Genomic DNA, 10,482 nt, shown 5'->3' with positions numbered 1-10,482 from the left:
GCGCGGCGGGGAGCCGCAGCGGTGGAGCCACAGATCGATGGGGCCACAATTACGTATTGATTTTTATATTTCTCCTGGGCAGCTACTTGAATGCCACTGGTGTTCCCCTCCCTCCCAGCCCTCGCCACGCTCCATCTCTGCAAGACAAAGCAGCAGGATGGATCAGAGCAAGGAATTTCCCCTGCTTGATAACCTCAGTCTTTAAGTTTCCTTTGAGCTTTGGGGCAGGACAAGCAACTCCCCCGGCTGCACTGAGCCCCGTCCCCTCTCCCACCCTGGGGACACCACATTTCCAGACTCAATAATTACCGTTCCAAAGCCAAGTTTCCAAGCCGGAGCACGCGGCAGGCAGCAGCGGGGGCTCTGCCGATGCCGGGGACCACAAACACCGGGAGCATCGCGGTCCCTGCCTCTCGCAGGGACGATGCTGCGGCTCCAGCCGATCGAAGCAGATTCGCCACCGCCACATCAGCAGCCCTGTGCTCCCTCCCGCATCTGTTACCCTAATGGGGATTATTATACCTATTATGGTCTCAACTGCCAATTCTTATCGATTCCGACACCGCGGTGGTTTTAATCAGGGATGTGAAACATGCTATTATTGGTGCACAAGGGTCATCAATGTGCAAACAGGGCCATGATAACACGGACAAAAACAACCCCGTGGCAGGAGGTGATGCTGGGAGACAGGGAGCTCGCTGGCAGGGGACAGCCCAGTGTCCCCAAAGCCGGGTAGTGGCGGTGACGTCGGGGAGGGCGGTGGAATTGCTGGGAGGGAGGTTTGCTCAGGAGCGAGTTGCAAAGCGCAGAGCAGCCGAGCGGCTGATTTTCACACCTCACACGCGCGCAGGCGCAGCCCTTTGCATCTCCCCCCCAAACGCGGTGAGTCACCGAGACATTCTTATGCAATTGTGGGGAAAAGCTCTAATTGCAGAGATAATGCCACGGGAGTGACACATGCCAGCACCGAGAGCTGTGGCGTTCGATTAGAAATTACCCACATGCGTATTTATAGAGCCTGCCTCCGATTCAACCCCTTCCAGCATGGAGCCCAGAGCCATCGGCCTTTTCCAATGTTCCCCCAGCTTCAGAAAGCAGCAGCCACCTCCCCGCAGCATGCACATGCCAGGTCCCTTTCATGGAAATCACCTGCTCTCTGCTTTAAGTAGCTCTGGGAGCAAGTGCAAAATAAATATATTTAAAACGTGAATAAACAGAGATGCAGAAGGCGCTGCAGCAGCGCAGCGCTGACCCTTCCTGCGCTCCCACGGCTGCTGTTCATTAACAATCCGGCGTGCACGGGCAGGCTGCATCGACCCGCTCAGCGATCATTAATTCATAAGCACAACCATTGATTTTTGCGCATGTCCTCATGCAAGTTTGATCAGCGGAGCCACGTGAGTGTCCGTCAGGTCTGGGCAGCACCGTGCGGAGCAGCCGGCTGGGGAACGGGCGGGTTCCCCCATGAGCCCCAAGGCAGAGCAACCCCTTTCCCAAACGCTTCCAGCTGCTGCAGCCGAACTCGCAGTGCCATCGCACCGTTCCTTCCCCCTGGCTCTGGGAGATGACCGGTCGCTGGTCCTCACGGGAGGGACCGTCTGGCATCTCCCGGGGAGCCGCTTGAGATGCAGAGCCCATCCCTGTGCTCACCGGGGTCATTTTTTATCCTCTGCACTTGGCTGGCCCGTGCAGACGCTTGTCACCCGCTCCATCCACTGTCCCTGTCTGCTGCAAGTCCCAGGGATGATGAGGGGCTACGAGTCCCCGGGGGGACAGCGAGGGGGTGCAGCTTCATCCGGAGGTGATGGTCCATCCTGGTGGGACCGGGGTGGGGACGGAGCTGCCTGCTGCATCCCTGAACAGGGGGGAACCATCCCTGGTGCCCCCCCATCATCTGGGTGACAATGCGGGGACAGAGCTGGCCCCTGGACATGCTGGGGAGGGGACAAACACAGAGACAGCCAGGGAGGTGGTGGAGGGAGCACAGGCAATCCATTTGCAATGTGCATCGATTCTTAATGTGCCCAAGAGCCCGCCTGGCTATTCGGGGAAGCATTAGGAGCTGATGCTTAGAAAAGCTGTCCACGGCCCACTGCAGCAAAACCCTCCGTTACCTCATCACCACAGCACCGAGCCTGGGGGGTCGGATGTCCCCAGCAGCCAGTGTCCCTCCATCCACGTGTCATCCACCCCAGGGACAGACACAGGAGGAAAACGTCAATGTCCTGGCTGCACGCAGGGGCTCTCCCCGTGGGTCCCTGTGACCCAAGAGGATGCTGCTGGGGCAGATGCACTCAGCTGCTCCCCAGCCAAACCAGCAGCAGTTTGGTGCAAATGTGGTTGCAGAAAGTGACATCTGACAGCCCCTACCCAGCAGCCGCAGAAAAAGGGGAGAGAAAGGGCAGTTCTGGGAGGGGGGAGACAGCAGCGAGCCCCAAAACCTCGCAGGCGGGCGCCTCCCGCAGGCAGGGCTGGCCCAGCCCGTCAGAGAGCCCAGCGGTGCCGCACAATGGCTTTGGCTCTTGAACAGAGAGCAAAGCCTCTCCAGCCAGCTGAAAGCACCGGGGGAATAACAGGTAGGTAGAAATAATTACTCAAATAGGAATTTGGGGTAATTATGTTCTGCATTTCCACAATTTGCCCTGTGGGGAAGCCTTTTCACAACCCCCCGATAAAACAGATTTATCATCAGCTGAACACCAGGTCCTTTCCCTGCAATCTTCAAACTCAAACATGTATTTCTCTGATCATAAATTAGCAATACTTGCACTCGCTCTCTCAAAGCTGTTTCTCTCTTCCCCCTCCCCAGGTTTTCCACATCCTACAGAAATGGAAGATCCAGGCTGGGTATTTTAAAAGGCGGCGATCAATCAGGGACGCCGAGCTCAGCTCTCCTCTGCCCGGGGTCCGCGCAAACCAACACGCTGGCTGCTGCCACGCCAAGCTCTTCCTTGGGGTGCATCACCCCTGAACCAACGTGTGGCTACCTGATCTATGCTTGAAAGAGTTTGGCTTCAGGTCAATTTAAAAAAAAAAAAAATCTAAAGCCAGGTGTGGGGAAGCCCTGAGCTGAATGAATCCCTGGTCAGGGAGACCCGCATGCCCAGCAGGACACTGGTCCTTGTCCCAGCAGCGCTGGGAACGCCTGGCTGGCAGCATGGCAGACCTGGACTTATTGGCATTTTTCTCCATCTCATCATTTCTCACCGGTCAGAGAGATGGGGGAGGATGCTAGGAGCAGCACCGGGGTGAAAACATCCCCATTTTGGGGAGACAGCAAGCAGCTTTCACCCCCCAGGAGGAGCGAGGACGCTGTCACTCCTGGGTGCAGCAGGGACATCAGCAGGGACATGGCACAGGCTCGAGCATCCTCCAGAGCACCTGCATCTCCCTGGACAAGGTGCTTCCCGCAGAGACTGCCCCTCCTCAGCTCCATCCCCCTGCGCCCCCAGCCCAGCCCAGCCCCCCCGAGCTCTTCCCTCCACAGGAACTGGGTTAAGCTGGAAGGGGAACGCGTGCCTCCCGTGGCAGAGCCTTTCCCAGGCGTCAGGGCTCCTGCTGACAAGACCTAACGCAACGTTGCTAATAATAACTGTGCCTTGGTGGCATCTCATGGCAAGGAGTCCTGCTGGCTGTGGAGGGGGGAGGAGGAGACAGGACACCCCGGGGTGCTGCAGGCACCCCCAGCCCGGCAGAGACCCAGAACTGGCTGCAGGGAGGGCGCCGGTTTTCTACAGGTTACTTTTATGCTAAACATTCACAATGTATGGGGAAGGGGATGTGAAGAGCGAAAGAATATGTTTGTTTGTTTTCTTTCTCTTCCTTTTGCTGTATTTTTCCTCCTCCTTTTTCCAGTGGTGAAGTGGAAAATAGGGAGAAGAAAAGCCCAAGCAGTATTTTTTTTTTTTCCTTCTCTGTTTCCATTGTTGAGTTTCCCTGGAGGGGCCCAGGCAGCTGTCTGCACCCCGGTGATAATTCATGAACAGCGCTTTCATCTCCAGAGCCCTTGCAGCGCCCATCTAATGAATCCCAGCACCAGGATCCTTCAGAAAAAAAAGGGCAGATCTGGAAACCGAGCAGCGACACAACTGTCCCCGTGTGGCCGCTATTAATTACCCCTTTAGTGTTAGAGCTGTATTAATGCAACCTCTCAGACACTAAGACACCAATCAGGAATTCTCCAGATGAGATGTTGTATAAAGATAAGCAGGAAAATGAGTTTCTGGTCAGTCTGGCGGAGCCCGGTCCCCTGCTGGTGACCTGGGTTGGGGACAGGGTGGGACAGATTGAACCCGGGCACAGTCCTGCGCCCCAGCCATGAGCTGCACAAGCAGCCGCCCGGAACCATCGCACGCGAAGCACAAATCGGTGCCTTGAGCCAACAGCCAGTTAAGTGCTATAAATAAAGCTGTTATCATCTGTGCCGCGCTCGCTGAGCCACCGCGCTTCCTCCCCAGCAGCATTTAAGGGTGATTTCTAGCCCGGAGGAGGCCAAGAGCTTGTCAGCATCCACAGTTCAGTGGTCTTTTTCCATCCTGCCATTGATTTTGTACTTGGCCAATAAATCCACGGGTTGCCTGTCCCAGGCACAGGTGGGACACAGGGCTGGCATGGACATGGCCACTGTCCCGGGCAGGGAGACCCGTGTTATCTCTGTCCCCAGGTGGTGGCCGGGGTGCCCAGCGTGGCACAGAGAGAGAGAAGGGCACAGTGGGAGAGAAGCTCATTTTTTGGTCACGGTGATGGGAGAGAAGCTCATTTCTCACTGAGGACAACGACCTGTGGGGACAAAGCTGAGCAGAAGAGGATGGAGGCAGCTCACAGACAGGTGTAGCAGCAAGGACACCACATGCTGTCCCAACTCCTCCTAAATCCACCCAAGGGATGGAGTGTGCTCGTGTCACACTCCCCAGGAGACGGAGAGGCAGAGGAGGCTGCAGCTCTCCGGGGCTTGCAGACTTTCCCATCTCTGTTTTGGTGACGGTTAATGATGCTCAGCCGGGGCGGGGAAGAGAGTGTGGAGGGAGAGGGTGGGGGGGAGGAGGAGGTGGGGGGGCCCATATGGAGACGCTTCTCCCAGAGAGCAGCAAGATGCTGAGCTGGCGTGAGATCGGGAGCTCGCCAAGATGTTGGCTGCGAGCGCCAAGCAATCAATATGTGAAAATCCAGCCCAGGCGAAGCAGGTGACCTTGAGCGGCACAGACGGCGGGAGGAGAGCTGCGGGGATTACGTGGAGATGCTCTCTGGGCGAGGGAGGAGGGAAGGAGCGGGACAGGCGGGACGCGAGCCCTCTGCCCAGCCCGTGTGCCCGGCTTAGAGCCCCGCGAACACCCGCGGCCATCTGCAGCCCTGGGGAGGCTCTGAGCGCCAGGAGGGGGCTGCTGTTCCCTGCACGTGCTGCAAAGATGGGCGATGGCTTCTTCCCCTCCCAGCAGCAACAAGAACACAGGAGCACAGTTATTATAGTAACAGCACCAGCAGAACAGCAGGGCTGAGCCCCAGCCGCCCCCTCCCAAAGCTTTGGGGAAGGCAAAGACCTGCTGCCCCATCCTCTCCTCCCTGGGGGTGCCAGGGGACCCCAGAGCCACACGAGACAGGACAGCACCGCTGAATCTCAGCTCTCCCCCAGAGACACCTCATCCCTCTTAGAAAAGTTTGGTTTCGGCAAAGCCGGCAGCCCCCTGAGCCCCAAACACATCCCTGCACCTACCTCGCTCTCCTCCCACACGCAGCAAACCCTGCTCCCCTCTGCAGCTGCTTTTAATCCTCCTCTGCCAACCCCCAGCACCTGCGCTGCTCCCCAGCTGTGGCCATGCTAAAACCACCCCGGATGCTAAAACCACCCCAGAAGGGAGGAAAAGAGCAGAGAGGGAGTTTGCAGCCCGGAGTTGAGGTCAGGCATTTCTGAACACTCTGCCTTGCCATCTAGCGGGACAAACGCGAAGGACCGGGGCTCGCTGCTGGGAAAACTGGCCAACGCCATCCTGCTGGAGCTGAGCCCGGCTCACAGCAACGCTCATCCCGTGGAGCTGATGAGATCGGGGAAAGAACGGTGGGAAGGGTGGATGGGGAAGGAAGAGAGACAGAAGGATGGATGGATAGATAGATAGATAAGTAGATAGATAGATGCAGCTGTTTCAAGGATATGACACCATAATAAATCCTGGTGTTTTAGATCTAGCCTGAAAGGAAAGTTTGGAATGGCTCCAAATTCCCATTTACTAAGGGCCCTGGCTTTCAGATGAATATAATCCATATCAGAATTGGGTTTTGCACAGAAATGAAAGGCAAGGGGATCACTGGTGCACATACACATGCTCCGTGCCCGTGCTGTGCCAGCAAGGCAGGATCACAGGCAGGAGCATCCGGCAGCATTTGCAGCGTGCCCATGGATGAAAAGCTGGATTTTCTTGCAAGGTTTTCTCCAACTGCCTTATTTTGCCTCCCTAGGCCTGGAGGATGTGGGCTGAGCTCAGTGGTTTCAGTTTAGGCTTTTGGATTCTCCAGGGATGTGTCATGCCTCTCACGGTATGTGTGTTTGTTACATGTGTATAAAAATATAGAGGATGAATACATTATATTTAAAATATCTCACCACTGGGCAGCTCTTTTCGGCTGTTGAAAGCTGGGATGATTCGAGATATTTTAACTCTTTCCGAGCGACTTTTTCCTGCGTTTGGCTCGAAGGCTCCAGCGCTGCTCCAGCTGTTCTGTGCAGCTGGAGCAGCCCAAACCCAGGGACGCCCTCCCTGGTGCTGGCGATCCCAGCTGGCGCCAGCACAGCTCCCGACGGGGTCGGGGTCCCCCTAGAGCAGGGACCATGGGGCTGCAGGGCTCGGGGCGAGGTGATGGAGAACTCCGCTTGCCCTGTGCTGAGGTTTCCCATTGCATTCTCGTCGGGAGCACACAGGAACAGCCCAGCTGTGGCCACAGCTCACATCTGGGTGTGCCACCCTCCTCCGGAGCCACTTGATGGTCCTGGGGACAGCTGGACCACGCAGGTCGCACCTGATGTGGCCAAAGCATCACCTCTCTGGAGCAGTGCAGCTCCCGGTCCCTGGCCAGGGAACCCCAAAAGCAGACACAAGGGGTCCGCCCAAGGCCCCGGGAGGGAACTGAACGACAAGTGGGACACAGGGAAGTCTCTCTTTGCAAACCAGCACGGTTCACAAAGGAGATCCTGGAGCTGAGCGAGGGCTTTCCGCTGCTCTCGGTGTTGAGAACAAGACACTGAATGCATTTTTAAAGTCTTGATTTTATTAGAGCTGCCCATCCCCTGCTCCGTTTGCCCCAGAACTGAGCTCATGCCTACACAGCGGCTCAGCTCACACCAGGTTTAAACGCATCTGCCTTAACCCCACATTTTCCATGGGGCTGCAGGATCCAAGCGGGGTCTGGGTGGGGGTACGGTGGGTCTGGAACGCTCACCCTTGTTTCCCAGCACTGGGGCCATGGGGCTCAGAAGAAGCGGCCAGTGGGCAGGCGGGGGAGGCAGAAATAGGCGTTGGGGAAGAGGCTGAGGTTGATGGGGTTGCCGTCCAGGCGGATATCCTCCAGCGCCCTGCGCACCTGGCTGTGGTCCTGGCTGTCGCAGAATGTGTCCTCGTGCATGGTCTGGATGTTGTTGTTCTGGCCAGGGAGGGAAAGGGCAAAATCAGATTCAAAGGGCTGGGGAGGAGGAAGAGGAGGACGTGGTGATGTCTCGGCTAGACTCAGGTACAGACAAACCTGGGTCCGGGCTCATCTCACCTGGAGGTGCAGGGAGCGCAGGCTCTCGGGCAGGGGTGCTGGGATATAATCCAGCTGGTTATCAGACAGATGGAGAAACTGCAGCTGCTTCAGGTCCTGCGGGAAGAGGGGAGAGATGAACCTTCCTGCTCTGGCCCTCTGCACCATCCCCGTCCCCCCTTGGCATGTCATGTTTGGGCCAAAACCAGCCCGGCAGCCCCAGCACCCACCCGGAAAGCTTCGGGCCGGAGGCCGGTGCTGGGGATGCTGTTGAGACGGGCGTCCAGCCGGACGATGCTGCGGGGCAGCTCGGGCAGCGCCGTCAGCCTGTTCTCGGGCAGGATGAGCTCCTGCAGGCTGGGCAGCAGGCGGAAGGCGTCTGCATCTGCCCGGGAGATGGAATTGCTGCTCAGATCTATTCGCTTCAGCTTCTCTGGCAGGAGAGGAGGGAGGAGATGAACAGGGATCCACGCAGAACCGCTTATTCCCTCTATGCCCCATTGCAAAGCCTGGCCCTTCCCTCGCCCCAACGTACTCAGCCCCGTGAAATCGCTGGCCCGGATGGTGCCGATGCGGTTGAAGCGGGCATAGAGGTAGGTGGTCTCCGGTGGCAGCAGCGGGATGTGCTCCAGGTTGGCGTCGTCGCAGTAGACGGAGGTGCCGATGCACAGGCAGAGCTGGCAGCTGGGCAGGGCTGGGGGCAGAGGCAGCCCTTGGCACGGCATGGCATGGCACGGCATGGCACGGCATGGCAGAGCATGGCACAGCACACCATGGCATGGCACACCACGGCTGCCCTGTCCCCCCGCGGCACCCCGTGCAGGGGGATGGACGTGCCCACCCCTGCCCACGCCGCGGGTACACGGTGTCCTCTGCACCCGGGGCTGTCACAGCCCCAGCACCTCCGTCAGCCAAGCAGCCCAGGGCACCTCAGCGAGGAGCTCCCAGCCAAAAAAGCTGCTAATAAATGAGGCTGCTCAGGGCCAAATCCCTCCAGCAGGAGAGGGGGAGATGTAAAGCTGCCAAGCACAGCAGCCTTACACCCAAGGCTTGCTTGGCCCCCTTGTTTTTATCCACAGAAGGAAATGAAACAAAAGGAAACAGCTTTGCATCAAGCAAAACATCTGTCTGGGCTGCGTGAGGGTCCCAGCGAGGCAGGCGGGGGCGGCAGGAGGGGTGAAGCCGTGTCCCCCCACCCACGGGCTCCCTCTCCTCTGCCCCAACGCCCGCGAGACTCGGCATCCATTAGTGGGGAGTTCAAAGCAGCAAAGCAACAATTTCCCTTTGCCTCCTACTTAATTTGGCCCAGTCCAGAGTGACAGAAAATGAATAAAGATATTTATCCCTCGCTACAGGATTTTAATTGTCACTAATCTAATTGCTACTCTGTCCGACTGTCGTAATGCCTCCGCTCATTAAAATGTTGCTGCTTTGCTGGAGCTCTTGTTTCCCAGCAATGTCTCGCTGCAGCCCTCCTGCCTGCTGTGTGATAAGATGCATCCCCAACACCCCGGGCAGAGCAAATAACTGCTGCTGTCTGCTGGCAGTAAAGGGATTTGCTCCCTTTTCTCCAGGGCACCGGCCCTGCCACCCCCAGGGACATGTGGCTGCATCCCAGGGGATCCAAATCGTGCTGGCTGCACCTCTGGGGGGTCGGCACTCACCGTGCGCGGGGACGGGTGCTGGGGGCACAGGGCCGGCCGTGCCCAGAGGCTGCAGCTTCGGGGTCCCAGCCGTGGTGCCCAGGTCTGGGGGAGCCGCGGGGTCCTTGGGGCGAGGAGCCAGGGTGCCGACCTCGATCTGCAAACACAGCCAGGGAGTGCTCCAGGACGGGTGGCACTGGACAGGGGCTCAAGGGCACTGGGCAGGTCCTACTGGAAAGCCTTGGAGAGCTCCCCTAGCGCAGGGTTTCAGAACTCCCTCCCTGTTTGCCCGGAGGGATGCGGGAGCCTCACGTCCCGGCTGCCCGCAGCGATGCTCTGGCAGGGGACGAGGTGGATGTTGGGGTCGGGTAAAGCGTTTCCTGCCACCAGCAAGAGCGGTGGAAGAGCCACCAAGGCTCATAGGCTGGTGCAAAGGCTGGTTCTCCAGCCGTGCCCCATCCATCCTTTGGACCGAGCCCCTTTCTCAGGATGCACCCAGGGAAGACCTGCCCCGGGTACCCTCCCGCGTCCCCCTCACCTTCGGAGCAAGGTCCCCGTAGTCATAGAGCTCCTCGTAGTTGCTCAGGTCAAGGATCTCACCGTAGTTGTCCAACGTCAGGTCATAGTTGTCCAGGTCCAGGTTTTCGTAGAGTGCAAGATGAGCTTTTGGCTTCTCTGCCTTCCTCCTCTCCTTGGCTGGGACAGCCCAGGCTGTCCCCAGGCACAGGCTGGCGATGCCCAGCCAGGCCAGGGTCCGCATCCTGCACCCGCTGGGGGTCACCGCTCCGAGGACAGCGCTGGGGACCACGGTCCCAGGGAGCAGGGATAGAAATGCAAGTCAGGATGGGGCCGGGTGCCCTGAAATGGCTGCAAATCAGCGAAAACAAAGAAGGACGGGAAGGCAGGACCGGCACGTCCCGCTCTGCAGCCGTGGTGGGGACTGCGGCCACCCTGGGGGACAAACATCCTCCGCCCCCGGCCCCGGGAACGTTACACCGTCCCTTTTCTTTTCATCCCATTTCACGCTCGGCTGGACGGTTGTGCAGGAGGGGCCCCGTCACTGGGCTGCTCGTGCTCCCCAGCCTGTCCCCTCCTCACCTCCTGCAGGGCT

The 10,482-nt window shown here is 58.5% G+C and overlaps 1 protein-coding gene across 2 annotated transcripts; it reads right to left on the bottom strand.

The window, feature by feature from the left end:
- Positions 1-7,398: 7,398 nt before the first annotated feature.
- On the bottom strand, positions 7,399-10,140 carry OPTC (opticin). 2 transcript variants are annotated; one of them, XM_065649654.1, is made up of 6 exons: positions 9,910-10,140; positions 9,372-9,528; positions 8,264-8,422; positions 7,959-8,161; positions 7,750-7,845; positions 7,399-7,629 (listed from the first exon to the last, which is right to left on the bottom strand). In XM_065649654.1, exons 1-6 carry the CDS (start codon positions 10,129-10,131, stop codon positions 7,459-7,461), a joined length of 1,008 nt encoding a protein of 335 aa, XP_065505726.1. In that variant the 5' UTR covers positions 10,132-10,140; the 3' UTR covers positions 7,399-7,458. The 2 variants fall into 2 exon arrangements, with proteins under 2 accessions (XP_065505726.1, XP_065505725.1); XM_065649653.1 differs by having other exon boundaries at positions 9,393-9,528; positions 9,910-10,131.
- Positions 10,141-10,482: the final 342 nt, after the last annotated feature.

The sequence above is a fragment of the Caloenas nicobarica genome, chromosome 21 (genome assembly GCF_036013445.1).
Source record: "Caloenas nicobarica isolate bCalNic1 chromosome 21, bCalNic1.hap1, whole genome shotgun sequence".
Classification (NCBI taxonomy): domain Eukaryota; kingdom Metazoa; phylum Chordata; class Aves; order Columbiformes; family Columbidae; genus Caloenas; species Caloenas nicobarica.
This window is presented reverse-complemented; position numbering and strand designations above follow the sequence as displayed.

What these genes read in the sequence shown, in the direction of transcription:
- OPTC (XM_065649654.1), bottom strand. Translation starts at nt 10,131, where the DNA reads ATGCGGACCCTGGCCTGGCTGGGCATCGCCAGCCTGTGCCTGGGGACA. An exon ending in ACGGGGACCTTGCTCCGAAG is followed by an intron (nt 9,529 to 9,909) that starts GTGAGGGGGACG and finishes CTGTGTTTGCAG; the next exon opens with ATCGAGGTCGGCACCCTGGC. An exon ending in TGAGTGCCGACCCCCCAGAG is followed by an intron (nt 8,423 to 9,371) that starts GTGCAGCCAGCA and finishes CTCTGCCCCCAG; the next exon opens with CCCTGCCCAGCTGCCAGCTC.